The 27,867-nt window shown below is 48.7% G+C and overlaps 3 protein-coding genes across 5 annotated transcripts; 1 reads left to right on the top strand and 2 right to left on the bottom strand.

Moving 5' to 3' along the window:
- The first annotated feature begins 47 nt into the window (after window positions 1-47).
- MYO19 (myosin XIX) lies at window positions 48-21,014 on the top strand. The gene is made up of 28 exons (XM_086475119.1): window positions 48-66; window positions 562-751; window positions 904-989; window positions 1,552-1,578; window positions 2,087-2,109; window positions 3,663-3,807; window positions 4,600-4,748; window positions 5,021-5,134; window positions 5,888-6,020; window positions 6,237-6,306; window positions 6,669-6,771; window positions 6,981-7,077; window positions 7,559-7,635; window positions 8,004-8,094; window positions 9,107-9,278; window positions 9,595-9,668; window positions 9,757-9,878; window positions 11,622-11,735; window positions 12,127-12,303; window positions 13,199-13,345; window positions 13,819-13,926; window positions 14,839-14,909; window positions 15,859-15,972; window positions 17,833-17,992; window positions 18,666-18,795; window positions 18,967-19,052; window positions 19,397-19,678; window positions 20,573-21,014. Exons 1-28 carry the CDS (start codon window positions 48-50, stop codon window positions 20,699-20,701), a joined length of 3,210 nt encoding a protein of 1,069 aa, XP_086331245.1. The 3' UTR covers window positions 20,702-21,014.
- A 429-nt stretch (window positions 21,015-21,443) lies between these two features.
- Window positions 21,444-22,778, bottom strand: ZNHIT3 (zinc finger HIT-type containing 3). Of its 3 annotated transcripts, none has more exons than XM_086475330.1 (5): window positions 22,699-22,778; window positions 22,497-22,528; window positions 22,324-22,423; window positions 22,172-22,248; window positions 21,444-21,941 (listed from the first exon to the last, which is right to left on the bottom strand). In XM_086475330.1, exons 1-5 carry the CDS (start codon window positions 22,776-22,778, stop codon window positions 21,751-21,753), a joined length of 480 nt encoding a protein of 159 aa, XP_086331456.1. In that variant the 3' UTR covers window positions 21,444-21,750. The 3 variants fall into 3 exon arrangements, with proteins under 3 accessions (XP_086331456.1, XP_086331455.1, XP_086331457.1); XM_086475329.1 differs by having other exon boundaries at window positions 22,172-22,252; window positions 22,328-22,423; XM_086475331.1 differs by having other exon boundaries at window positions 22,172-22,272; window positions 22,378-22,423.
- Window positions 22,779-24,771: 1,993 nt separating this feature from the next.
- Window positions 24,772-25,740, bottom strand: LOC104341497 (lysophosphatidic acid receptor 1). Its single transcript, XM_009950787.2, has one exon. It carries the CDS (start codon window positions 25,738-25,740, stop codon window positions 24,772-24,774), a length of 969 nt encoding a protein of 322 aa, XP_009949089.1.
- Window positions 25,741-27,867: the final 2,127 nt, after the last annotated feature.

Genomic DNA, 27,867 nt, shown 5'->3' with positions numbered 1-27,867 from the left:
ATTCCCGATCGCATAAACGAAGCGGGTGTGTAAAAAACGTGACCCTAATGAAGCTGCAGTTGCCTGGTCAGCAGAGAGCGCGCAGTCAAACCAGCGGCCAAAACCCCCGCTTGCAAAAACCAATGCTTTTCTAAAAGGTCCCGCAGTGACCCTGCCCAGCCGGGCTCCCCTGCCTCGGGCGACCTGTTTCAAGAGAACAGACGGTAAATGTAAAAACCGCTCAGGACAAAGCCCGTCTTGCTGTGCCGGGGGTTTGACCCGGGGTGCGGGGAGCGGCAGAGCCGCCTTCCCCGGGCAGCCGCGTCCCGCTGCGGGGGCGGCGGGGACGACTGGGTGCTCGGGGGGGGGGGGGGAAACAACAAACCCGCATTTCAACGCTGCCGTCCCCTGCAGAGGCCGAGGTGCCGGCGGGGCCCGAAAACAATCCCTGCAGGCCCTTTCCCCGCCGCTCCCGGCTCTGTTCCGCTGGCTTTACCGGAGCACACCCCCCCCCCCGCCAACCCCCGGTCCCGGGCCGCGCTCCGCAGCTCTTCCCCTCCCCGCCTCTTCTCCCGCCCGCAGGTAAACGCCGACCGCGCTCCCCACCCGCACTTTCGCCAGCGGGAACCAGCCTGCTCTTCCGCAGCGGCCGATTCGCCACCGGCCTTTACCGCCGCCGGCAGCCGCAGCCTCCGCCCCGGATCCGCCTCCTTCGGTGCCCCGGCCCGCGCTGCCCTCTGCTCTGCACCGCGCTGCCCGCCCGCTGCCCGCGGTGAGTGCCCCGTGCCGTGCCGTGCCGTGCCGTGCCGTGCCGTGCCCGCCGCCCGGGGATAGCGCGGGAATCGCCGCGGCCCTGAGGGGAGCCGCCGCCGCGCGCTGCCCGGAGCCCGCCCGCCTTTAACGCCCCCCCCCCCGCCCCCGGAGCGTCGTGGCCCGGAGCTCTCCCGGGTGGAGGGAAGCCCCGGGCCCTGAGCCGGGATCGAGTGGTCTGGCCGTGGCCCAGTGGCGAGGCTGGCGGGGGGGGGGGGGGGGGGGGGGGGATGTGTGTCACGACAGGCGCGTTGGGAACGACCTTGGGGCCCGGGCGAATGTCGGGTTGTGCCCTGGCAAAGCCTGAGGGGAGGCGGCATCAGCAGGGAGCCGCGATAGCCTGTGTCCTCTGGGAACTGGTTTAACTGGCAGGAAGAACTCTGCCCGCCATAAGCAACACCTCTCCTAGGGAAGCTTAATGGTGTGACTGGGCTACAAACCCTGTAAAGGCAGAGAGGGTCTTGAACGTGGCTGTGTGTACCGTGAGCTTTGGGCACCTCAGCTCCTGCACCGAAATAGCCTCTACATAGTGGTTTTGTGCCAGGTAAGAATGGGACGGGAATGGGGAGTGGGAATGGGGAATAGAAGCAGGAATAGAAATAGGAGAGGGTAGAAGTGAAGTGAGGTGAGGTGAGGTCAAGCGAAGTCCGTTCCAGCTGCTGGAAGAAGACCGAATTCTTCCCAGCTATGTGACTGGAATCGCTGCGTTTATCACAGAAATTCAGAGGGTGAGCTTGACTCACCTTGGGTTGGCTCCCACAGAATTTCAGAGGAAGCAGGAAGAGGACGGCAAGCGAGCGTATCTCGTTTCTGCTGCAATACCAAACTTCTCTGAGTCACTCCTTTTCCAAAAGCGCTCTCTTCTCTGGCGCCGTCAGACCTGCCAATCTTTTCCTAACAGGAGGAATTTAACAAAAACAAAGTTTTTGCCAAGCAACCTTGCTTTATGAATTCAAGAGAAACAAAGGATTTTATTCCTACAGTAAGGAAAGAGATATTACTGCCTCCAAATAAGCTTTATTTGCAGGGGAAAACGAAGGTGTGACTATTACTCATTATTATGATGCTAGTGTGGGCAGGCTTTCTAGCTCCAGTGTTACTTGGGCCCCACTGGGATTGGCACTTCTGGCTGAAGCCTTTGGGCTCCGCTTGTGAAACCCTCTGGAGAATGATGTGTCTGGAGTTATTTTGTTCTAAATGCCTTTTTTATTTATTTACTTTTTATTTAAGCGTTCTTCAGTCTGATTTGAATGAGCTACTCTAGAATAAAGGCCCTCTCCGACTTTCCCATCCATAGGGCTGGACAAGATGCCAAAGCAGGTAAGAAGAAAACCAGGAATTATGTGTGATAAATTTTCAAATACTGTTTTTCTTTTGGCTGAGCAATCACCGTCTCTTCTCCAGTGAAGCGATGTTGAGCACGGGGGTGAGGGGAGAAAAAGAAGCCCTTTCTAGGTCTCGCAGTATCGGCTGCACAATGGGCTTAACTTGGCCGGTGCCAGCGTAATGCAGCGAACACGTGGGAGGGCACAGGAGGAATGGGCAGAAACTGGCAGAACTCACCTTGTTCGTGGAGTATTTTGTAACTGCGTGGCTGTTCCCTGTGAAAGCAGCATCTTAATGTTCATTCAGAGGCAAGTAACAGAAATCACTTTGATGGCAATGCTTAACTGTGTTGCTAAGCTTTTATTTTTTCCCTTGCTGTGTAAAATTTTGTGTTACTGGAAATGAACTACTTAGGCTGTCTGCAAAAGGCAATAGTGCTCCTAAATCAGTACATTAGTGTAGCTTTATTTTTTTTTTGGAAATGGGTTAATGGGGTTTTGCAGTATATTTTCCCTTTTATTAATGAGCTTAGCTCATGTAGTGGGAATGCTGCTAACTAAATTTAGCACTTCTGTATAAACAAGGTGATACTGTTCATTGACTTGGTTAACTTGTAAAGGATTGCAGATTTAGGCTACTAAATACAAATGAGCAGGGTTACTTTGGAGGGTTTTCTGTCAAAGAGAAGGGGAACTGAAAAGGAATATCTAGAATGCAAAAATCAGGACTGGCATCTCCTCCCTTCTAGCCTCTCTCTTCTTGCCCCCAGAAATAACAAACAGGACCCAAAATCTCTTGTCTGGCTCAGTTTTCCATTACGTTTGTACAACAAACGTGTCCTTCCAACTAATATTGTCAAGGACGTGGGAGCCCAGAGGCTAAGATTTAAATACTTAAGTGATTCAAAGGGGACAAATCTTCACCAAATGCAAGCCAGCTCTTACAGTGCCACCACGTCTTTCCCCTGGCTGCGACGTGTACGCTCTGCGACTTCACTCGTGGAGCCCTCAAGCTCTGCTCTGAAAATGAAAGCCTCTGCTAGGAAAACTGCATTTGGGTTGGGCCACGGTAGCTTTCAGCTCTGCCTTAGCCTCTGCAGCCAGTCCTTCGTGCTTCCCTCTGCCCAAGGCAGCGTTTGCAGATGCACGACACTCATAGGCTTAGAAATACGCCTGTTAAGGACATGGTGTAGGGGTGTCTGTGCTGGACATCCTGCAAGGGCCAGGTGGTGGGAGTCTAAGGACACATTCTTTCCGAGTGCCGTTGCCTGCAGCCAGAATTACCAGCGGTGAATTCAGCTTACAGCGTTGTCAGCCTGCCATCTCTCACAGGCTGGATAATACCTTTCTAAAAACAGAACAGCCCCCGGGAACCATCGGTGCAGGGAGAGGGCAACTGGGAGGAAGAGTAGCTCAAACATGCTAAGTTAGGACTGCTGCTGGGACTGAACTTCTGGGACCAGGAGAAGAGCTAGAAACTATAGTGGAAGAGGTGAAAGTCCAGCTATGTTCAGCCTTTGACTGGTGCTGCTCTGACATCCTCTCCAGGAAAATGGCCAAAAAGAAGATTCTATCATCCAGAATGACCTCAGTGAATCATTTGAAGAAGAAGTTAGAGCTTTCCTCAGTGATGAAGAGAAACTGCATCTTTTTGATGACCTCACCAAAGTTAATCCAGTGACAACTACAACAGGTGAGTAGCCAGCCAGGGGAGCATCTCCTGAGGAGTCGCTTTCCCTGGTGGCTGCTAATGGTGGAGTCACTCCCTGGTGGCTACAGCAGCGACTGTTCTCATCGCATTAATACGTGAACACAGTAGTTAAAGATTCAGAGCCTATTAAAGCCTGTTCAAAGCCTTAGAAAGTCACATTTGGCTTGGCTGGATTTTTTTTTTTTTTTCCCCCAAATACTTTTACTGTAGATTTAGCCATGCTGCTCTCTTATCAAGCTCTGCCTGCAGAGCTCACATTGGTATTGTTGGTTCAGGTAGGCAGGGTGTGGGTGAAAGTTAGTGCCATTGAAGGACTCCTGCATGACCTTGGGATTGCAGTTTGGTGTTGTGTGAAGGTATCAGAAACCTCTTGGATTCAAAATAGATCCGTGAAATTGGTTTTGAAAAGTATATTCCTCACTCAGGTTTTAAAGATGATCCTGTTAAGGCAAGCTAAGGCCTGTGCCTAGTGCAGATGGGGAATTCTTGCCTCTGTCTGTTCTGCAAGTGAACAGATTCACTTTCTAGGACCGACTGTGAAACCTCACAAAAGCACGGGATTTATTGAATGGAATAGTTAGCAAATCCCTTAAGATTTTTAAAAATAAGGGCAACTCTTAAAGACATTGTTATATATATTAGACCTACATCACTCTCTTGATCACCTCATGAAACCTCATAGGTAACATACCAGAAGATTTTTTTGTTGCAAACAGGAACAGGAAGAGTCAGATACACTTTGCAAAAGTTGCTAACAGAAGGCGTGTCTTTCAGTTCTGAAGTGTCTTCAAGCAAGATACACAGTAAACTTGTTTTATACAAATGCTGGCTGCAGCCTGGTGGCTTTAAATCCATTTCAGCCTGTCTCCTGCCTCTATTCACCGGAGCTTATGAGAGAGTACCATGTTGCACTTCGTCCTCAGGTAATCCTTGTATTTGAAATAACTGTCCTTCCGCAGAACCCAGGTGTCAAGTTCTTCAAAATCTGTATGAGAAAATAATCCTAAAGGGTAAAACCCATTTCTAGTGAAATACAAGTTATTTATTATATTAAAATAATTAAAATGTAATATTAAAAAAATATTAAAAGAGCAGTACTGTTTTCAGATAAATATGAGAAGACCTCTGCTGTCCATTGCTGTTCAACTGTGCAATTACTGTTCTCTTAAACATGAATATTCTCTTTTGCTGCCAGGATTTAAAACCTCACATCTTTGCAGTGGCTGAGCAAACCTACAGAAACGTCCAAAGCCAGATGGACCCTGTAAACCAGTCTATAATTGTGAGCGGAGAAAGTGGTGCTGGGAAGGTAAGGAGATTTTCTTCTGACGTTGCTCTTAAGTTTTGAGGTTTGCTGGTGATTTGTAGCGCGTTGTATTTCAGGGAGCACGCAAAGACGAAGAAAAAAAAAAAACCTCTGACAGGCACGTAGCCAGTCTGCTGAGGCACAACTCTCTTGAAATATGCGTAAAGCATTAAGTGATTGCTGCAGTTAAACAGACTCTACTTAATATAGCTGCTCTTTAGGTGACATCTGTAATTTCTGTGAGGGCTGGGCTTGAATCATTCAGCAGGAATTGCACCGGGGTTAGTGTCTCAGCCTAGTCCGTAGGGAGCTTCTATGGGTCTCGGCAGACCCTGTGTAGAGGCTCAGGAGCAGCGGATCCTGTTGTAGGCTCACCTGTAATGGTCCATCCCTATTCAGGAAGATATGAGGATGTTTTTCAGCCTGAGAACAAAAACCATTTGCTGACTGTTAATGACTCAAAGTCCATTTATATTCAGTTCATCTTAAGATGCTAGCTGTTAATGCTAGCAGAGCTTCCAGATGGTTCCACCTCGATTCAGCACGCATTCTGGCTCCAGCAGCATTGCAGTGTGTCCGTTGCACGTAAGTGTACGCACAAAAACCTTCCACTGAACCACAGCCATAAACCTGACCCAGTGACTCTCTCGTCGCCAGCTGCCTGCTGTGTTTCCAGAAGCCAGCTCCGTCTCACTGACTGACATAACTAATAGCGTGGTGAAAACAAAGACCTATTGTCAAGCCTCTCTCTTGCAGACCTGGACATCTCGCTGCCTTATGAAATTCTATGCTTCTGTGGCTGCTTCGGTTGTCTCCCCAAAAGGCAATGAAACTGTGGAAAGGATAGAGAAGAGAGTGTTGGATTCCAACCCTGTCATGGAAGCATTTGGTAAATGAGGCTTTTTTTAACAGCAAAAAGCAGTAGTGGCCACTGTGGGAATTTTCTGTTAATACACGAGTCTCAGCTAGCTCTTGGTCCTCTCCTTAAAAGACAAACTCTTCAGATACTGGAGCTATGTACAAATCACCCTTTATATCTGTATGTCCTACACGGAGGAGTAAAACCACTCTGATGATGCTGTGTCTGTCACTGGCAATTTCACAGGAAATGCATGCACCCTGCGGAATAACAACAGTAGCCGTTTTGGAAAATATATCCAGCTTCAGTTAGACAGGTAATAATTACGGGGTAAAAACCCTACCTATTGTCTTGTTCCTTTAAATCTTTACAAGCCTGCTTCTGCAGTCTGCCATAGAGTATTTGATCTGTCTTCAGAACATATTTTGCTTTGCTGGCAGCTTAAATTATTATTATTTCCTTTTTTTTTTTTTTTTCCTCTCATCCCAATCGGTAAAAGAGACCAATTAAAAAACAGAGATGCAGTTAAAAACCCTGAATAAAATATTACATTAAGCTTGCATAAAACAGAAGGTGAACTGCAAAGCATTCATAGTCAGTCAGTACTGTAACAACACAACACCTATTGGATTCTGTGAGGAATTTTGGTTGAAATCTTTGCTTTTTTGCCCCCTCCAGATTCCACCATCTGAGCAGTGCTTCCATTCAGACTTTCCTTTTGGAGAAGACCAGAGTTGCCCATCAGGCCCCCAATGAAAGAAACTTCCATATTTTTTATCAGGTTTGCCTTCAGTTAATTTTGCTAGATCTTTCTAACAAACAGCGGGGATGAAATCATCAGATTTAGCGTAGTGGCAGTTTCTAATATTTAACAGTTTTGCTGTCTGCCATGCTTCCAAACTAAATCGTGCTCCCAGTACATTCTCCATTCTCTGTGAGCTGTAAATACCAAAGGCAGAATTCAGTCGTTACCTTGTTTTCTGTCTCCAGATCACAAAAGGTGCTACTGCAGAGGAGAGGCTGGAATGGAACCTTCCAGAAGGGGCTGACTACCGCTGGCTGCCAAATTCTGAAAGAAACTTAGATGGTAAAGACTAGTTTCACAGACTGTCCGTTAATAACGGCTGTAACTCTAAAGGAAGGCAGGCAAAAACGTGTCTGTCCTGTTAAATCCCGTGTCCCGGGTTGGTCAGCCAACAGCAGACAGTTTGCAAAGCCACCTGTGAGTCTTCTGAAGTTTCAGTTGGCGCTATTGAGAATTTTCACCTGGCTTAAACCGGCGGTTTCTGGCCTAGCGAATTTGCATCTCCCTGTGGCTACGTTTAGAAACTGTCTCGTCTTTGGAGGTGCTTCAGCAACCTGCCGCCCAATTTCAGAGCCCCACAGAGTCGGAACCGAGTCAATGACTTGGTTCCCCAGCTTGGACTCTGGGATTTACCAAAAAGAGCATCTGGCTTCCTTGATCCCCTTTGACAATTCCAGCTCAACTGGATGTGGTGCGGAGCGTTCCGCTGGCCCGTGGTTGCGTGCGTGGCTTTCTTGTAAATAGCCCTCGTTTGGCTTTTCAGAGGACTGCTTCGAGGGGACCAGAGATGCCATGCTTCACCTGGGCATCGACCGCTCCACGCAGAACAACATTTTCAAGGTCAGGTACAAAGTGTGGTCACCACGAGGCTGCTCATGATGTTTGGAATGGTTTTAGTGTGGGGTTTCTGCAGAAGTACATCTGGATCGATGTGCAGAGCATGGGTTGGTTGGTCCTCCTGGCTGGAGGGCCTGCAGCTACACCTTAGGTTGCGTAGCCAAATATTAGATTTTAACTATAAGCCTGCACCTCTGAACTTCAGTTTTCCTTCAGTAATTGCAGCATTAGGAATTAACATCGAAGCTTGGAATCTACTTACTTTTTTTTTTGGTGCAGAAATGTTTTGACTTGTCCTGTTCATGTGGCTGAGGGAAGGCTGTTGGAGGGGAGCTCTGTTGCAGAAAACTCAGTACTTGATTATATTTCAGGTGTTGTCAGGCCTTCTCCATCTTGGGAACGTTCAATTCTCTAATCCAGTGGATGAATCCCAGCCTTGTGAACTAGAAGACAAAGCCAAAGGTGAGGCAACAAGCATGCGGTGCTCTAGCAAGTCTTGTTCTCTTAGTGCAGGTGCCTAGCAGAAAGGATTACTGCGCTCCTCTGCTTGATGGGAGACTATCGAGGTCATGGGCAAACCAAAATTTAAGCGTGTTGCTGTCGGCACCTCAGGTTTCAAAGCACTGAATAAACAAAAAGCTAATGCTCCCCTGCTCAGAGATAATACCCTTCTGTTACAGGTCAAGGCAACTGCGACGTTAGACAGTCATTTCAGAAGGATTATTGGCAGAACTGTTACTCTTGATTGTAATCTTATGCTGACGTCACGAGACTTCCAGAAATCTGACCCAGAGCGGAGAGCAGGGCTTTTAAAATGAAAACTTTGAAGTCTTCATGATAAAGACTAAAATTTAGTACCAGCAAATCTGTTAGAATGCAGCATAGAACATGGGTCACTCTGTGTGTCTTTAGAGGCTTGTGGATCTCGTTTTCCTTCAGAACTAAAACACTAGTGAAGTTTCCCGCTATTATTTCACGTGCTCTGAATTCACACCACTTAATATTCAAACAGCTCTGCATACAGCTCGGGTTAGCAAGATCTTAAATGCTTGGGTAGCAAATACTCATTCTCCTACATTTCCTTACTATGCCCAAAATCCCTGTGGTTTTTTTTCTGGTCATGACTGTTTGATTTAGAGGTCTCTGCTCAAAAAAGGTGAAAAAGTAACAAAGACTTACCTAGAGGGCACTCTAAAACGCCTGCTTCAGTGTGGCAAACTTCAGACTTTTTTGGTATTGTTGGTTCATGTTAAATAGAGTAAACTTCTAGGGGTACTGTACATCCAAATTAAGAGCCTGGTCTTGCAAAACTTTCTCCCAGGTTTGGCTAAAATGATCCCAAATCCACATTTAAGTTGGTGAGTTCACGGAAGAGTCATTTTTCTGTGAGGTCCCTAGACCTCCCATAACTTTAGAGGGGCTGCACTTGTCTGACACTCCAGGTAACCTTGCAAATCTTTTTTTCCTGAACAAGATTTTGTGAAGACCGCTGGAGATTTGCTGAAGATCCCTGTCGAGGAACTACTGGAATCATTAAGAATTCGAACAATAACTGCTGGAAAACAACAACAAGTCTTCAAGAAGCCATGCTCCAGAGCCGAATGTGAGACTAGGAGGGACTGCCTCGCCAAAGTGATCTACGCCAAGTAAGGACACGCAGGCCAGGCTGCTGTGCTGATGCATTTAACTTTTGGGGGGGAATAGAGAGGCCGGAGGGATTTACTTTCCCTGCCTTTCTGCTGGGACTGAGGAACAGTGTAACCCTCCCTTCCCCTCTCATCACACCCTTGATTCAGTTGTAGATACTGACACAGCTGGAGTATCTAAGAGAGAGATCTTCAGAGAACTCCTGTTTCATGCCATCATTTTTTGTTTCTTCCATGTGATAGCGGTAAAAGCAGCTCTAAAAGAACACTGATTGTTCTAAGTCAGCACTTTCCAACTATCCCGTTGTCATTGCAGGTTGTTTGAATGGCTCGTTTTGGTCATCAATGAAAGCATCTATGCAGATCCATCAGTGTGGACCAGCTTCATAGGTATGGTTTATTCATCCCTGGCTTAACCGAGTCAGTCCTTCGAGCTACTCCTAGACCAAAGTGCGCTGTCTTCCCATATTCCTTCTAGGTTTGTTGGATGTTTATGGTTTCGAAGCCTTCCCCGAAAACAACTTGGAACAGCTTTGTATTAACTATGCCAACGAGAAGCTGCAGCAGCACTTTGTAGCACACTATCTGAAGGCACAACAGGTAATACCCCTCTAAGATCAAATGTTAAATATCGAATCTTTTGTCTCTTTAATTGTACTTCTGTGCCTCTGGTGAGATTGCAACCTTCAGTTGAGTCAGTAATGCCACAGAAATCAGTAGGAATTGAGTAATAATTGTTTTTTTTAAAGAGGAGAGCGTGGGGCAGTTGGTGGAATGAGACAGATTTCTCTCCTAGGGTACTGGAAATCTGTTCCCTATAATTCAGCTCTGTTGGCTCTGTGGCCTGTTAAACTGTCGGCTTTCCCTCAGAGAGCTGAACAGTTAAAACTAAATTCTTGAGGCAAGTGCAGCCTAAATTGAGATTCTCTCGGAAGCTGCTGCTTGTAACCCGTGTCAATTCTCTTCATCAAGTATGAAGCACCTAAATGGGTGGGGAGCTTCCAGACCCGAACTTAGTGCGAAGGCAGAGACCCAACAGAGCGCTGTGACCCGACCACCACCAGCACGCGGTACCTGGCGGAGGCCTTCTGCCGCAGAACAGCTCCACAAGCCCAGCTGTCACGCCAGTACCTTTAAAGACAAAACCACACGGCACATCAGCTTTTGCTTTCAAATGAGGAGGTACACGAGGAATGTTGTTTCACAGCAGAGAAGGTATTTGCACCGTGCTGAATTCGTGGGAGTCCCTGGCCTCCCTGGTGGCACACTGCTGATTCCAGTTCTCACCTGAGTGCTCTGAAAGCTACGGAGTCCCTGCCAGGCCTGGGCTGCCACTCTGATAGATGTACTTCAGTCCTCGTTGAACTCCTCCTCGTTACAGACACACAATGCTCTTTGCCATTAACTGGAATCTGGGAAATTGTTTTCTTTATGGCACCGACATGATGGCACCTTCTGCCTCATGGCATAGTTTGGTCCGTTTGTTTAGGAGATGAGTATCTCTTTGACCATAATTTGCGCTTTCATGCGCCCAGCCTTTGTTGTCCTGCCTGCCCCCGTCAGTATGCCAGGGGTTAATGGTCAGTGAAGATGGAAACCAAGTTCAAGCACACAATTACTTTCCTTGAAACTGATTCATGACCTCTGTTTACAGTTCCCCTCCCAATAGCTGCCTGCCCTCTTACCTCTCCTGATCTGGCTGTGTCCCAAACCACTTAAGCGCCATTAGTGGCTATGCTGAGCAAGCTTTTGGCAGGAGACTTTTAAAACAACTGGCCAGAGCTTGTGCTTGTTAAACGCTCCTGACAGTTTCTTCTGTAATTCAGCATAAATATTGTATGAATCATTTCAGCCAATATCGCTCTCCACGTCCTCTTGGATCAGGCTTCATTTTAAACAGAGCACAGTTAGCACAGGTGCAGAGGGGTTGGTTTAGGGCTGTGTCCCAGCCTAAGGAAGGAGTTCTGTGCACTCCTTGCCCTTCAGGGCAAAACCCAGTGCAGCGAGGAGAGGCTTAGTGTCACTGTAGCCTCTGTTTGCTCTCTAAAGCAGCCTTGCAGCGCGCTCTGAGAAATCTGTGGGGTTCCCAAATACTTTAACAAATCGCTCCGGCAGGATCTGCTGCCACATACTCAAAAGCCACCTGGGGTAGAATATCCTCGTTTGTTTGCTTGTATTTTTTTCCTCAAGATTGCCACTGAACACGAGCTGAGCTTTGGATGAGCAGGCTGAGCCTGGGATTAACTTGTTAAACAGTAACGGCATCAAACTGCAAAAAGGCATACGGTTCTTTGAGCTCTAGTGCCCTCTGCTGCAGAATAACCGGTTTCTTCCTTCCCTCAGGAAGAATATGCAGCTGAAGGCCTGCAGTGGTCTTTCATAAACTACCAGGACAACCAGACCTGCCTCGATCTGATAGAGGGCAATCCTCTCAGCATTTTTTCTTTGCTGAATGAGGTAAGTGTGGATCTAAACCCCTGATGCTTTTGGCCTAGTTGCTGCTGTCCGTCCAACGCCACCAAAGAAAACACGAGCGCTAAATTAGGGGGAAACTTGTCAGCTATAAAATCTCTGCAGAGCTTATTTTTCAGAACAGTCATGACACTGCTGCTTCTTATTCTGAGTCGTCTTTTTTTCCCCTCTGATCCAGGATGTTCCCGTTCAAGTATGAAGAACTCAATTACGTTTTTTCCTGTTGTTCCCCCGCCCCAGTATTTCAGGGCTTGCATCCTCAAAGCAACTCTAAAAGTAAAACGGCTGTGATTTTAACTTAAAGCGTTTTAGCTTTTAAAGACAGTTCTTTATTACAAATAAGAGACGCTGCAATTTTGTCTTGTTTGTCACGCAGGAGTGCCGTCTGAATAGATCCTCTAACCCCGACCTGTTTCAAACTCGGATTGAGAAAGCCTTGTCTAATAATCAGTGTTTAAGTCGAAACAAGTTTAGTAAGAAGCCTAACTTTATCATTTCACATTACGCTGGCAAGGTCTGCTATCAGCTGGCAGCAATGGTGGAGAAAAATAAGGTACGTGTTTTCAGAAACAGCTGTTTGAAGAAAAAAAAACAACAACAAACCCAAAAAAATCTTACAGACCAAAAGTGATTTAAGTCAAAGCACCACTAACAAGTATATTCAGTGATACTTACTGGATATACACACCTTGCTCCAGATAAATCCTTCAGGCCATGTAAAACTGCGTAATGTTCTTGGTCTGATTTTCAGCGAGGAAATGCTTTGTTAGGAGACCTTTCTGCTGAGGAGTAAGTGACCCTGTATCGCCAGATCAGGGCTTCTTCCATTCCTGAGACACTGCAGAAGTGTTAATGGCATTAGGGCATTTATATAACCATAAATACAGCACTTCATTTCCCCCCAAAATTCAGGCAAGTTTGTGAGAAACAAGAGCATGGGCTGAACTGCTAAAAGTTCTGAAAGCCCCAGGAAACTCCAGGTTTGGCCTCACTGTGCCATCAGGGAATAAGTGGACTAACCTGCAGATGTGAGGGTCCCTTGTCAGCTCTGACATCACCAGCAATTATGGCAAGTGGTATTAGCTGATGCAATAAAACACCACCTCTTAATTAAAAAGAAGACTTTCTAATATCCGCTACAGCCTGTCCTATGGGGATTAAACTAGTCCTGAGACTTCCAGCTCACGGGAGCTGTGTAACAAGAGCAATGCTAGGAGCAGCCGTACGTTTGACCAGATTATCAAAACGTTCAGCCAAACATTGTTTTCTGTTCCTGAACCCAACTGTGAATGAATGTATGTGGTCAGATTGGAAACTACAGCTGTGGTTAAATCAAAGTTGGCATCAGAAACACCATTCCGTCTATTTATGTGGAATTTTTAGTCATTTTCAAAGGTGGCAGGTTTCTGCCAAGTCCAGACGTTAATGAGTTGTGTTTGTGTTTGCAGGACCCCATTCCACCAGAGCTGGTCCACGTTTTGCAGAATTCTAAGGACCCTTTGCTTCAAAAATTATTTCCTGTGCCGGAAAGGAACCAAAATAACATCAAAACCCCGAACAGAGCAGCTGTCGTTACAGTGGTGTCAAAGTTCAAGGTACATCCAAGTTTCTGCTTTCTACTGCTGTCTTCATAACTAGATGAGAAAACAGAATCGTTGGACCAAGACCAGTAAATGTTACTAAAATGAAACAGCTGTAAAACACAAATAAGACTCCTGATATTCTCCGGGTTTTAACTCACCCTGATTTTACCTTGAACAGTTGGGCATCTGCTTTTTTGAGGCTTCTTCCTCCCTGTTCCTCTTGAGGGGTTAGCTTCAACTGATGGCCCTGCTGTTAGAATTTTGGAAACTTTCTGAATTTACCATCAACAATCTTACAAGAGCATCCATAGAGGGTTTTTTTTTTTTCCCACTCAAGCTGTCCTTACAGAAGAGCTCTGCTAATACTGAATCTGTAAAGCCATCCTTGCAAAAACCAGCCTCGTTGTTTTCATAGAAGACCCGTGATTAGCTGAACTACCTGTGGAGGAGGAGTCCCTAATTACACCTGTATTTGTTTTCTCCAGGGTTCACTCGAACATCTCATGCAGATTTTGAATAGCACCACACCGCATTACATCCGATGCATCAAGCCTAATGCTGACTGCAAGGCAATGACTTTTAAAAGAGAAGAGGTAACTTTTCTAAAGCCTTTCCTCACTGAGTCAGAGAAGCTTCCTAGAGACATGGTGCAGGGCTTTGCATTGGGTCTGTTGTGATCCCGAGTCGCTTGCAAAGCTCTTTTCACAGCCCATTTTGAAATAGCATTTTTCTCCTTTGGAGCTTCCAAGATAAATGTCCTTTCAGAATCACTCATGATGCCTGTCTAAAACAGAGCTAGTAAGCACAGCAGCTCTTCCACCTGCAACTTAGTTGGTGCTATACGAGAAATTCTCTTACCAGAGTGTTCCTGGGTTATTTGGGGCGCTACTATCCCAGCCGTCCAAACAGACAGTGATCTGACGGCTCTGCAGTCCTGGTCACACAGGTATCTTCGTGGTGAGCGCCCACAACAAAACGGCTTGCTCCTGGAGTCCAGCCTTGGATAAATCAGAGGAGATCAGCCCTCAAGCGTGTCTTTGGGAGCAGAGCAGCAGATGCTAGAGCTGTAACTGGGAACCTCATCTGATGTAAAAACAAGCAGCTGGAGTCGTAATTTTAAACACTCGGGAGAATTTGCTGGTTGCACGCAAGCAGCATTAAAATACCAACGCTGGGTGTTCATATTCTGCTGCGTTCGGTCAGTGCGGGGTGCGTGGACGCCCCCAGAGAGGGCACACGAGGACTGTCCCTCTGCCTCAGCACTGCCTTGACCCTGCTCTGGTTGTTACTCAAAGCAGGAGCTCGGTGGCTGCACAATCCCCTTCTCTGCCCTCTCCGGTCGCTCCCCAGCTGCCGGTGCGGTGGCGCGCACCAGGCGGGCTCTGGCGTGGCGGCTGAGCGGAGCTGCGGGGGGGGGGGCTTGGGGCGAGCACCCCCCACGCAGGCCTCGGCGGCAGCTTCCACGGAGACGGCGGTTCCCTGAACCATCTCAATTTGTGCCGCAGGTTCTCAGCCAGCTTCGGGCGTGTGGAATAGTCGAAGCCGTCACCATCAGCGCAGCAGGCTTCCCTATTAGGTAAGTCCGAGCTTCTTGAGCAACATCTTCCATGACCCATTTCTGTAGCAATTAGCGGCGTATTAGTCAAAAGAGCTTACAAGCAGGAAATCCAAATATTTTGCGGTCCATTTCAGACCACAAAACTACCGATTCTTTCAAAGCTAGCTGAAGAGTTCTGCTCACTCCTTGCTTTTAAGCTTATTTGGGCCTGTCTCTTTCATGTTTTTGAGACAAAAACACCCGTCACCAATCTGGACTGTTGTTCTGTGTTTTGGATAACAAAACTCAGCTCGTTCAGCAAGCCCAGAAGTGCAGTAGCAGCACAACAAGCAGTGCGAGCGCAACCTGCATTCAAGACAATGGCATTCTCAAAAATACACCAAATACTAACAGAGTCCAGATGGGTCTGTAATGTTGAGAGCTCACTCTATGCCTTTCTGGTCTGAGAAGCTGGGGAAGAGCTCTTTTGATATGGACTATCACATACTAAAACTTTCTAAATGAATGTGGCCTCACAGTAGCATCTTCAGCAATTACAGTTAAATTCTAAGTGGCATTCGTCTAAGTGTAGTCATCTTGAAGCTGAGCATCTCACCACAGCCAGTCGCCTTGCTGGGCTTTCTTGACCACCTCTAGAGGATGGAGGGAACAAGGCCTGAGCTAGTCACAGGTTTGACAGCTCAGTATTGACAGGGTGAAACTCACCGTTACCATAAACGAGCACAATTCCTGCCCGGTCTGCGTTACAGGCAAAAGTCACTGGTACTGGGCAATAGGCAGTCCCCTGGATTTCTTCAGAAAGTCTACACTTTCTTGCACGTGGGTGACTGCAACTGGCATCAGCCTGTTTGCATTCCATGCACTGGATCTTTGAAGCCATTCTGCAGGTTTTCCCCCACAAAGGAGAGGTTATTTACTATCTGGTAAATGATACTTGCCTAGAATTAACGGTGTGTTTGTCTGTCAGGATCCCTTTCCAAAGGTTCACTGAGCGCTATGAAATACTGAGAAAATCACGTGGGTCCAATAAAACCAGAGTGCGTGATAAAAGCAACTATCCTACTGCCGAGAAAAAAGGTAAGTTTCTTTAGAGAATCCCTCTGCTATCAAGAAAAATTGTCGCTGCACCAACCTGCTGTCGCACACATCAGATACAATCACTGTATTCAGCACTAGGGACACCGCTATTCTCAAAATATTTTTCTCATCTGTCACCAACCTGAGTTTCCAATTTGCCTAATGCTTATGGCAGACTCAGTGCAAATCTTTCATCTTAGTGCTGTTTTTCCTGTGTTCCTCTTGGGTAGAACAGTTCCGATGGTGTTTGGGGTTCCCCCCCAATGCAATTTGATTTAGAGTTGGTTCTTGAGTACACTTGAAAACTGCTGACCTTTGTGCTTATATTCCTTCTCCTTCCTTTCTTTTTTCTCCCCACCTTGTTTTCTTGCTGAACACACTGACCTTCCAGCTTACCTGGATCCTGCTGCCTCTTCTACCTTTCACAAACTTCTGTACGCGATTCTTTTCTCTAAGCAAGAGCGAGGATGGACTTAAAACCCCCACAATCCCATCTACAAGGTAACATCTGTGGTATGAACCCGTGAAAGGAGACCAGCATCAGGTGGTTGCATCTAATATTGAAGGTTACTGCGACCCCCTCCTCTGTCCCAGATTAATCCCATCTTCACCCCGTGGGTCTGTTCAGTAACCAGTAGATGTGGGAAGCAGGACCAGTAAGTACCAGCCTATGTCGGATGAGTAAAATGGCTGGAAATCTGTTCACCTCACGGAAATGGAATGAAGTAACCAAGTACAGGCTGGAAAATCACTTACACGCCGTATCTTTCTCCCTCAATTATAAACCCATTAGCTGGAATACCTCATTGTGATAGGTTACTAGTCTTTTTTATCTGTAGCAGGTAATAAGCTGCAAACAAAGCACAACAATTTCCTAAACACGGGGATAAGCTTTGGGTTCCCTTATCAGCCCAGCCCCACGAACACCATCATAGTCACCAGATGTCTTCCTGTGAGCAGGAATTGCTTATATTTGTTTTCAGTACCTGAAAATGCTCTCATCTCCTTAGAAATATTTATAGCAGAAAAGCAAACAGTATCCAGGATGGAAAGATACAAAGACCATCAAGTTCCAGCATTGGGCATGCAGAAACTCATGCAGCATTGCCTTGAACAACACAATCTCTTTCAAGGACAGGTCTGAATTAAGTCTACCTCTATTTCCAAATAGATTAATCTGGCTAACCTCTTTGTCTCCTAATGTAAAAAAAATGGTGGACCGTGTCCCAGAATCGGTTTTAATAACCTCTTACTGCTGCAATAAACTCCTGCCTAGTACATAGCCCTGTAGCTGCTCTCTGGTGCCCCGTCAAAGCTGTAGAACTGCGTAGCATTTGTTTTCTGTTCCTGCATCTTTCAGTGCATTAAGACCCTGAGTCTAACTCCTTGCTGTTTGCTCTTTATTCCCAACAGCTTTCAGTTTTGGGTATTTCGTCAGATTTTCTTAGGACTGAGCTGCTCAAATCTCTTCTTAAACTGCATTGCTGTTGCTTTCTAATGTTTCCACATAGGATGCTTTAAACAACGTGAGCACAGCTGAGCCCCCCCCGTATGACTGTTTCATTGTCCAGATCTACCCAAAATGACAGCTGTTACCTAACAGGGGTGGTAAGATAGCCCCCACACTACACCCTAGTGCAAACAAGCCATGCTGGGTTTCTAGTTGCTAGCACGTGGCGAAATCCATGTCACATTTTTCCCTTAAGCACAGCCAGATGTAGCGATGTCTCGGCCGTTGCCCCCTCCCCTCTGGTTGTAGGTGTACCCCCCCAAACGGCCGAGAAGTCTCAGCGTAAAGACAATCACTTGGTCCCGATTTCCAAGTGTTGTGATACCGTCTCTTCAACGCTTCCCTCGCAGGCAGGACTCCGCTGGCGGGTGAGGACAAGGCATCACGTTCTGCCGTTGTTGAGATCCTTCAGAACGTTGTTATGGGAGAAGCTCCTGCTGAGCCAACCGGGAACAGAGCGGAGAACGCTGTGGTGTACTGCGGCAGAACCAAAGTGTTCATGGCCAACGCTGTGGTAAGAGCGCTGCCTGCTTGGCTGACCGTGCTGGGGCGGCCTTGCATGATGGGGGTCTGGCACAGATTACCATCATGCTTTGGGCAATACTGCCAACGCCAGTGTGACCAGAATTTGGCATTTTCCTTCAAATTATTAATCTAAATCAAACCTCCATCAGAAGCACTTGAATGGCATCCTTCTTGCTAACAGGCGAGGAGCTGCACTTGCATCCAGCGCTGTCGCTCTCCTCCCAGTTCCAGTAAAGATTACAGCTTTCCTTAGCTTCCACTGCCAGACTGGGCTACTCTGGCCGGCCTAAGCAGCTTCTTTGTGAAAGAAATGGAGGAGACAAAGGCACTTGTGCAAAGTTTGCACGCTGGAGGATGCAGCCGCCGAAGAACCCCCTTCAGTGGAGCTAGTTTTAAGCCAGCTGCTACCATGACTTTAGGATTGTCCACTTTTTACCTCCACAACACTCTTTTCCTCCTCAGGTGCTCACATTTTCATTGCATGCGCTACCTAATAAGCCCTAACGAAGTGCTCTCACTTCTAAAGCCTCATCCAGCCGTCTTAGGACACTGAAACGTGCACGTGGTTTTCTAACAAATACCAAGAGACTGTAGAAGAGGAAAGAGTTGTGAACACAACTCCGTCGCCGAGTATTAACTGCCGGCTCGTATCCCCAATGCAGCTGGAGCAGCTTGAAGCTAGAAGAGCGGAGGTGTTGAATGAGAAAGCGTTTTGCATTCAGTGTTGCTGGAGAAGATTTAAACAGAAGAAACTAGCAAAGGAGAGATGGTCTGCAACGGTCATCCAAGCAGGTAACTTGATAAGGGTGTGGCCAAAACATTTCCAGTTACACTGGGCGTTTGAGGCGGCGGGAGCGGTGATGTTAATTGAATGTGGAGAAAGCTTAAATGCCATCTCCGTGACATTGTGTGCAAGAGCTTCTGATATTCTTTGGACTCAGATTCTTTTAATTAAATCTTCAGCTGTTCGTTCCTGGTTAGCCAAGAATCGCTTCCAAAGGATGCGCAGGGCTGCTGATGTCATTAAGCACGGCTGGAGGAACTGGAAAGTAAGTACGTTGGTAGGGGAAAGCACTGAAGTGGAGCGAGCGAGGCTTTGTAGTGTTTGAGAGACTCCACCTCTGTCAAGCAACTGTACAAAACCAATACTGTCAAGTCTCCAGGATACTCTTCTCGAGCTGAAGAGCAGACGATGGATGCCAGCCTTGTTCAGCTGCTTCTGCAGGGTACCAGCATACAGATGCAGAATAAACTCGTTCCTTACCTTCATAAAATGGGAAAATTTCCCTTAAAATACCCTCTTTTTTTTAGACTTTTAGTTTTGCAGTTTTAAGTTTTGTTCAAGATGTTTGAGAATCTCGTTCAAGGATGTTGTTCTGCATCTCTCCTTCAGGCAAAGATGGCTGCGTTAGCGGCAGCGGAACTGGACGAGGGTGAAGAAAAGGAGTTTTTGGCCAGACCACCCCGCTCGTTGGAAACAACTCGGCCTCTACAGGCGATAATTCAGTTCTGGCCTCTTGGCCTCGTCCTGGCTGCTGCGCCTGTCACTGTCACGGGACTTCGGAGAGACCTGTCCCTGCTGGCGTGCCTCAGAGGGCTTCAGGAGAGCGACTGCTACAAGGTGGAAAGCTGTTTCTTTGGCTGTGGCATCACTTCCATTAGAGCTCTCCCACAGGTAACAACCCTCGTGCGCTCGAGTCAGCAGCTGCCCCGAGAGCTCAGGAGCCTGAACGCTGCTGCTGAGCAAAGCACCGCAGCAGCCTGCCCTCAGGCTGCACCCTCCCTTCTTCACTGGCTTCAGTAGCCAGGGGGGCTCTGGCACCAGCAGGTCAGGCTGGACCCAGGGCTGGGCCGAGGCTTCCAACTAAGCATGAAAACTCCTGGTAGTTCGGTCACAGGGACAAACTGATCAAAGCTCTGCTTCAGAAACGGAGAGCAGAGGATCCCCAGGAGGGATCTGCTGCTGTGCATGAGGGGGTTCAAGTCACACAACAGGTGAAAACATGAAAAAGCATCCACTTGGGGAAAAGCACCGGGTGTATTAATAATATCCCAGTAATTCCGTGTTAAAGGCACCGCACAGACACGGGGGATTTTCAGGGCAGTGAGCGGGGAGCAACCCTCCCGTTCTTCATCTCCCACCCCCGTGCAGAACAGTCTTAGATACCATTTACTGCAAAGGAGCCACAGCCCACACCAGCCTCTCTCAGAAGTTGCCATCGGGTGACAAGTGATGAGTTTTTGAGGTTCCATAAAGTTACGCGTGCAGGAATGGAGCCTGTGCCTGGTCACAGCTACTGCAAGTGGGAAGAAGCACTGCCAAGCACTGACTAAATACTCAAACCTTCAGAGTCCAAGCTAATTTCAGTTCCAGTTGCAGTACTGGTGCTCTTTGTAGTAATCATTTCTCTTCAATCCATTTGTACTAGGACTCCGTTGGAGGTCTTCCTCCCTCCTCACTGATACTCACTAGTTACTGCGTACTGAAGCACTCCTTAATTTGAACAGCAAAATGAGCTCAAAACATGGCAAAACCATCGACTGACCTCTCCACCTCTTTTTCTTGCAGGGCTCCATCAAGTTTCATTGTAAGAAGTCTCCCCTGCATTACGCCAATGTCAGCCCCCACAGGGATGCCTGTTCCATCACTGGATTTAACCAGATTTTACTGGACAGAAAAAACCTCCTTCCAACATAGGTTTTGGCCATCTGCATATACTGTACTTTTTCCTTCAGGGAAGGACTGTCTGCAAGCTGCTGCTTTCAAATTAGTCCACGTCCATCTCTGCTGCTACCTCAGAGCTTTCCATATCAATGCATTGTACATATACTACAAATTTAGAACGCACGGGGGGAATTCCTCCCCTCACACACACGCACATGTTAGAGGAAATATCAGTACTATGAGAACACTCAACATAATTAAAACAGATCAAGTGCTTTAAGCAATATATACTTGAACTGAACACTTCTGGCACCGCCCGGGAGAAGCAAGAGGCTGGTAACAGGAGAGCAAGGCCAGTGTTGCCAATGGGGGCTGGGCTCAGGTGGGAGGTGCGACTGTTCCGACCAACCCCGAGCGTGCCCTGCCACCGTGACACCCCCGATGGTGACTTTGGCAGCAATTATCCATCAACTGTAACACTAAAGGCAGATGTCTCAGGGAAAAGCGAGCCTGGACTCTTGATTTTTTTATCTCTAGGACCAAAATACCCGTACTCTCACAACGGCCGTGCGTTTCTAGCACTCCCCAGCCAGTGGCAAGACCTCGGCCAAAGTTCTCGGAGGCACTCTATGCCATCTTTGTGTTGCTACATGGGTCTTGAACATGTCCAGCTCTTCTGTGTATGCCACTTAAATAAACTATTCAATACTCTATAACGGTGTCTGACCATTCCCAACAAGGTTTAGTTAACAAAAACATCTCAGATTAGTTTGTGGATTAAAATAAATGCAAATATATTTAATATTGATTTCCCATGGTTGACAGTATTTCTGTGCCGACAGAAAGCGAGTCCACAGAACGTCAAGGTTAATTCCTAGCGCCTACAAACCTGTCCAACACGACTATGTCAGGGTTTATCAACTCTGGATTGAAAATTAAGAGGGCTGACATCCATGAGCACGGCGTGACCAAACCTTGAGGAAACGCAGAGCGGCGCAGCACAGCAGCACAGGGCACTGCCGAGTCTCTTCTGTCAGGAGGGGAAAAAAACTTCAAGGAAAGAAAAATGTTCCCAAAGTAGCTCACTCGGGAAGAATGTTCTCCTTCTCCGGAGGTTCAACAATGCTCAAACAGCAGTCGGCGAACTCCACAAATAACGGCTCCTGCATGTACTTTTTCAGGAGGGAGCTTTTATCTTCTGCCTGATCGACTGCCAGCAGTAGCTGCCTGAGATGCGGATTCAGAAGCAAGCCTCTCAGTTCTTCAGATTCCCCTTTAGAAAAGAAAAACCAAAACCAAAGAAAAAGGTACAAGAGTTCTAATCCCGAACAGTTACAAATGCGGTTCAGAGCACCCTTATTTTGAGGAGAAACTTTCAAAGAAACGTGGTGAAAGGCCAGGAGGATAAGCTGCAGCGCTCCACCACGAATTCACGGGAACCTTGAATATCTCCGCAAGGGCCACCCCCACCCCCCCACCGCCTTCTGCCTTCTCGAGATTTACCTAAAAGCTGGAGTTTCTGCAGCGGGACGCGGTCCTGCTCGTCCTCCTCCGTCAGCAGCTCCTCCACCGACCGGCGGCTGTCTGCGGGAGGCACAGCCAGGCTGCAGGGGGGGCCGGGGCCGCCCCGAGCCCTCCAGCCCAGCCCGTCCCACCTACCTGCGTGCTGCCCGGCGCGGCTCACCCCGCCGGGGAAGGCCTGTCCCGCCGCCGCCGCCGCCGCCCGCTCCCGCTTCGGCTCCGGTGTGCATCGTTCTGCGGGAGGGGGAGACGGCGTTAGCAGCGCTGCGGCCCACCCAGCCCCGGCGCCAGCCCGCCGGTCACTCACCCTTGTGGGTCCTGCAGCACGGCACGGAGCAGCTGTGGGACGAGAACCGCCGGTGAGGGCGGGAGGCGGCCCCGCACCGGGCGGGCGAGGCCGCACCGGGCGAGCAACGCCTCACCGCCACCCCCATCCCCCGCCGCTGCCGCCCCCGGACCGCCCCCCTCCGCCGTGCCCACCACCCCCCCCTGCCCGGCCCGGCGCTCACTAGGCGGCGGCGCAGCGCGGACACCGGTACTTGGCCGCCCCGGCCGCCCCGCAGACGCCGCAGGGCCCCGGTGCCCGCATGGCCCCCGCCGCTGCGCCGCTTCCGGCGAGCGGAGCGCCGAGCGCCTCCACCCAGGCTGGCTAGTCCATCGCCGAGCGGCGGGCGGGGCCGAGCGCAACGCGGCCCGCCCCCGGGGCTGCTATATACGTGTATTTTCTATCTATATCTATATCTATATCTATATCTATATCTATATCTATATCTATATCTATATCTATATCTATATCTATATCTATATCTATATCTATATCTATATCTATATCTATCTCGCCTCTTGAGGGTGCTCTGGCGGGATCCCGGCTGTCACTTTGCTTTTGGAGCCACCACCGCTGCGAGAGAGCGCGGTGCGTTACAGATCCCGGTGCTCCCTCCCCTCCCGAGCAGAAATCACACCGCGTCGCAAATATCCCGCCATAAATCCACCCCCGGGTCGATCTCCTGCCATCTGCCCTGCGGGAAGTTTGGGCTGAAGCTGCCGTTGTGAAGTTGAGGTTGAAACAGGCCGCGCGGGAGCCAGATGGGCCGTTTCCAGTCGGACCCTTGGGAGGCTGGTGGGGCTGGGCAGGAGCAGCAGCGTTCAGGAGGGAAAATGGAGCCCCATTTGTCTTCCCTGAGTTACATTATCCATTTAAATAATTCATTTTAATTGTGCGTTGCTTAGCGCCATCCATTTCCTTAAATGTCTGGTTTGTCATTCAGACAAAAGACGTTCTCCCGGAGTTCCTCCATGTAAAGCAGCACAGGCGAGAGGGCTACAGCCCTGAATGTAACCCACCGTCGGACTCGTTAACGTAACGGCACTTGCCCGTTTCTTACATTAGCAGGCAAACCCGTTTCTTACACAAAACATGCTCTTTTCTCATACCCGCTCAGGGACAGAAGAACGGGATTTTGTTCTTGGTTCGCTCAAGCCTTTCGAAATGCTGAAGCAAACTGGAAAGAAATCCCTGAAAACCCCCACCTGTACTGGAAGGGCTGATTTTGGTTGGACCGTGCGTGCGTGTGTGTTTCATGAACGTGTGAACGTCTCCACAGCATGGATTATCGCCTTGGTGTAACACCACTGAGCAGTGTTTGAGCATACTTTAAAAACAGAAAGATGAGCTAATGTCACCAAGGCTCCTAGAATGGCAACGGTACACGAAAGCAGACGTTTAAGCACAGAGGTTTTTCCAGCTCTATCCCTGTATAAGTAAGAACAAGCATTCATCCTACTGGGATCTGACAGATTAACTATTCAGTAGCCAAATTCTTTTTTGGAGAGGAAGGGGGTAAGACATTTCCCTTTCACAAAATACTTGGTCTTGACATTTTTATTTAGTTTTGTACAAGCAACCTGACTGCTGTTCCGCTACTGAAGAGTTCAGGTGAGGTTTTCTCCTAGAACAGTGCAGATTTCCAAAGCTGTGGACTCAAGTGTCCCCTGTTTATAAGCAGAAACAGGAAAACCGTGGTCACAAACATCTCACAAAAGCGCGTAATCCAGCTACGTACCGCAGTTAAAATTACAACAGTAAGACAGTGCTGAGTGCCCCCGCGAACAGAGAGATCCATCAAACAACGATACAATTTGACTGACTGAAAATGAGAAAGTAAAATTACACCACCCCCCCCACACACATATACACAGTACTGAAAATTTTCTAGCCACCCGACCGTCTCCAAAGCCGTACAAGAAACACAAAAGGGATGTGAACCCCGGGAGCAGAGCGCGCGCGGCGGAAGCCCGTTTCCAAGCACAAAGCAGACGTGGCGAACGGCGTTATTTTTATCTCCGAGCAAACCAGCTCTCCTGGCTCCATTCGGAGGCCAGACCCACCCGCCGCCACGCACCAGACCACGAAGGGAAGCTGCAAACCGCCGCCGCGCCCGAGTCCCTCGCTACCGGGGGGCTACGAAAGCTGCCGAGGGAAGCCCCAAAGCTCCAGCCCTCCTCCTCGGTGGGTGATGTTCTCTCTGACTGCGCTGACCGGGTCAGGCACAGCAGCCGTCCTGGACACAGAGAAGTCCCGGCTAGATGTTCTCGATGGCGCAGGCTCGGACACGGTTGGTGGAGAGGCACTTCAGAGCCTTGAGTTTAGCGCCCAGCGTTTTGACTTTCAGCGTGTATATGATGGGGTTTCCCAAGCAGTTCATGGTTATCAGCATAGCCGTGCAGTTCCGGAAGATGTAGACGTCTGGGTAGAGATCGACGTGGCACTGGTGGTTGGTCGCATCGAATATGACTCCTGCGAAAAAAGGAGCGTAGGAGATCAACGCCAGGAGCCAAATAAAAATGCTGGTTCTGGCCACCTGGATTTCAGCTGATTTGTAGGTGCCGGTAGCTTGTCCGCACGCTTTCATTCTCAGCTTTCTCTTCCTCAAGATGATAATGATTCTAAGGTAAGTGAACAGAGGGATGATAAAAGCCACCACAACGTTGGGAATGGCGATGAAGATGAGGTAGTTGACGCAAAAGGGGCTGTAGAGGACAGAGAGGTTTTTTTCCGTATGCAAGCAGTTCCACCCCATCAACGGTAAGCAGCCCAAAAAGAAAGCGAGGACCCAGTTAGTTAAAACTATGGCTATGGAGTGGTTCCTGGCAACCCTGAATCTTGTCCTCATGCTTTTAGCCACAGCCAGATAGCGTTCGATGCCGATGCTCACCAGGTTGTAGATGGTGGATAAAATGGACATAGTGTACAAGGCGTAAGGTGCCAGCATGTCCTTGGAGCCAAAGATGGTGATGTCAGGGTTGGTGATGAACAGCATCGAAATCCAAAAGCCAGAAAAGCTGGTGAAGAGGTCGGAAAAAGCCAAATTGCAGAAGAGTATGGAGATGGGCTTGTGCAGGTCCTTCGTGGCCATTCTGGTGAAGATGACCGTGCAGTTGAAGATCACAGATGCGATGTTGATGGTCAGCTGCGGGATGCCGAGCGCAAGCACTAAATAATGGCTCCAGATGTTGGTGTGGTTAGCAGAGCAGTTGGCGTATCCATTCATGGCGGAAAATCCTACTCTCGACCGTTAACGAGGTCTGCTTCACTCATCCCATGGTCCGTACCAGACCATGCTGCGTGCGTGTTACTGCCACCTCGTTCTCCCGGCGGAGAATGAATCCTGGCGCACGGCTTCCGTTGCCACAACATCATGACGGCGGTGGATTAAACTTTAACCACTCGTGTTTTCAAATACTTGGGTTGCCAACCCAGGGCATAGCCCATTACCTTTAAGTTGCTAGGACAGCCAAAAGTGGAAAACACATTTACTGCCGTACAGATGATCGGCGTAAAGCAACCTTTATCAAGCGCAAAACCTGGCCGGTTCTGGTGAGGATGAATGAGCACATCGGTAGTTTGGAAATGTTTAGTGCTATTCTAAAATGGAATGAGTGTGAATTCAGCTTGAATTCACCAATAAATCAGATGGATAAAGGATTAGTGAGTCAGAAGATGGAGAGCAGTAGTCTTTTTGCTTTGCAGGGGGGGGAGTACGTGACTGATGGAACTCAAAGAGAAACGTCACTGTTGTGTCACTAACCTGGACCCCAGTTCAGTGAGGATGTGAGTCTGAACGTCGGATCAACTCTAGTGACATCTCAAAACTTCTAAAGTGCTCAAAATTGAGCAAGAGACAACAGAAGCGAGTTGTTCCCTGTCCCTTGCTTGGAGTCACAAATTGATGCGGGCAACAGTGGCTGTTTTTGTAAGCACGGTCAGATCACATCTACAGAACACTCCCCACACTGGTGAGCAAAACCATACGATGAACTGCAGCACTTCAAAAGGGATCCAAAAAGGTAAAGAGTCTTTGTCTCCACAGGTGCTCTTGTGCTTGGGCCCACAGAAATATCTCCGTACTGAGTACTGGAGCGCTCAGAAGTTGTCAGAATACACGTGCAATAGTACGGCCTTCCTTTCTCTTGCGTAAACTGGAGGTACTGGTGCTTCACAAGCTAAAAAAAAAAAAAGAAAGATGCATTTAATGAGTTGTTGAATTAATTTTCAAGCACAAGAGAATGGCTTAACCCTTTAGTAGGTTAATTGTATTGGAGACTTAAGATGCCTAAGCAGTTCTCCAAATGCCATTTTCCCACCTTAATTCTTGGATGAGAACGTAGCTAGGAAATGACAGACATGCATACTCACACCTTTGCCACGAGATATTTTGCGTTTGCTTGTTTAAAGCCGATGTGCAACTTGTAGCTTAATAAAACAACAAAATAGCGTCATAGCTTTTCTTTCTTGGTCTTTTTAGAGCTAAACGATTTTTTGAGAGCTGGATTTAAAATACTTGCGGGGAAAAAAAGCCCCTCTTGGGACCTATACATCCAGTGCTATCAGCAGAGGGCACTGCTGGAACAAACAGTGCCGGAGCGCCACGGGCTGAGTCCTTGTGCTCTCCCCCGGCCAGGACATCCCCAGAAGGCTCCTGGCGCAGAAGAAGTCCTCGATGGGCCTGCAGAAGTGTATCAAGGACTGCGAGCAAGGCCGAGCCGAAGTTTCGCCTGTCCCCCAAGACCAACAGGTGCTGCTGCTGGCCTCAGGGCAGTCGTGCCAAGCGCGCCACTACCCTCGTGGGGGACACGTGCATCATGCGTGTCCCAACAGGGCACCCCTTCCTCCGTCCCCCTGCAGCCACCCACCCCTCCTGCACCGGGAGGTGTTCTGGGCAGGGTGCTCGCCCAGCTCTGCTCCTGGCAGGGCACCCAAAGCTCCCGCCTGTGGCAGCAGGGGGACCCTTGCTCCTTGCCTGGCGTGGGAAGTGGGACCAGCAGCACGGAGCTGGGTTGCAGGCAGCATCTCTGCTCCGCACTTGGGGGCGGCGGGGGGGGGGCAACCTGAGCAGCTTTTGCAGCAGATTTGGGGGTGTCTCGGCACGCCTACGCAGTTGTACGGATGTGAGTGTGTTTGGCTGCAGGAGGCTGGAGGAGCTGAGGATGCACCCGCAGCAGGAAGAGGTTCGGCTGGAGCAGCTGCGAGCCCCGGTGCTGAGGAACCAGCAGGTCCTGCTCCAGATTGAAAATGCCATCGAGAGCCTCTTTGCCCGTCTGCGTGGGATCACCGTGCCCGGCCAGGTACTGGCACCGTGCTGGGGTGAGCACGGCCCCAGCCGCTGCTCGGTGGCACG

This window comes from Leptosomus discolor, chromosome 18 (genome assembly GCF_034619465.1).
Source record: "Leptosomus discolor isolate bLepDis1 chromosome 18, bLepDis1.hap2, whole genome shotgun sequence".
Classification (NCBI taxonomy): Eukaryota; Metazoa; Chordata; class Aves; order Leptosomiformes; family Leptosomidae; genus Leptosomus; species Leptosomus discolor.
The sequence above is the reverse complement of the archived record's forward strand: the minus strand, read 5'-3'. Positions and strand labels throughout refer to the sequence as shown.

Bases quoted from the DNA above. Each gene is read 5' to 3' on its own strand.
- MYO19 (XM_086475119.1), top strand. The intron at 12,304-13,198 runs GTACGTGTTTTC...TTGTGTTTGCAG, and splicing joins CAATGGTGGAGAAAAATAAG to GACCCCATTCCACCAGAGCT. The intron at 18,796-18,966 runs GTAACTTGATAA...TTAAATCTTCAG, and splicing joins TGCAACGGTCATCCAAGCAG to CTGTTCGTTCCTGGTTAGCC.
- ZNHIT3 (XM_086475330.1), bottom strand. From the start codon at position 22,778: ATGCGGGCACCGGGGCCCTGCGGCGTCTGCGGGGCGGCCGGGGCGGCC. The intron at 22,424-22,496 runs GTGAGTGACCGG...CCCCTCCCGCAG, and splicing joins GTGCTGCAGGACCCACAAGG to AACGATGCACACCGGAGCCG. The intron at 22,249-22,323 runs GTGGGACGGGCT...TCCCGCAGACAG, and splicing joins GCCGGGCAGCACGCAGGTAG to CCGCCGGTCGGTGGAGGAGC.
- LOC104341497 (XM_009950787.2), bottom strand. From the start codon at position 25,740: ATGAATGGATACGCCAACTGCTCTGCTAACCACACCAACATCTGGAGC.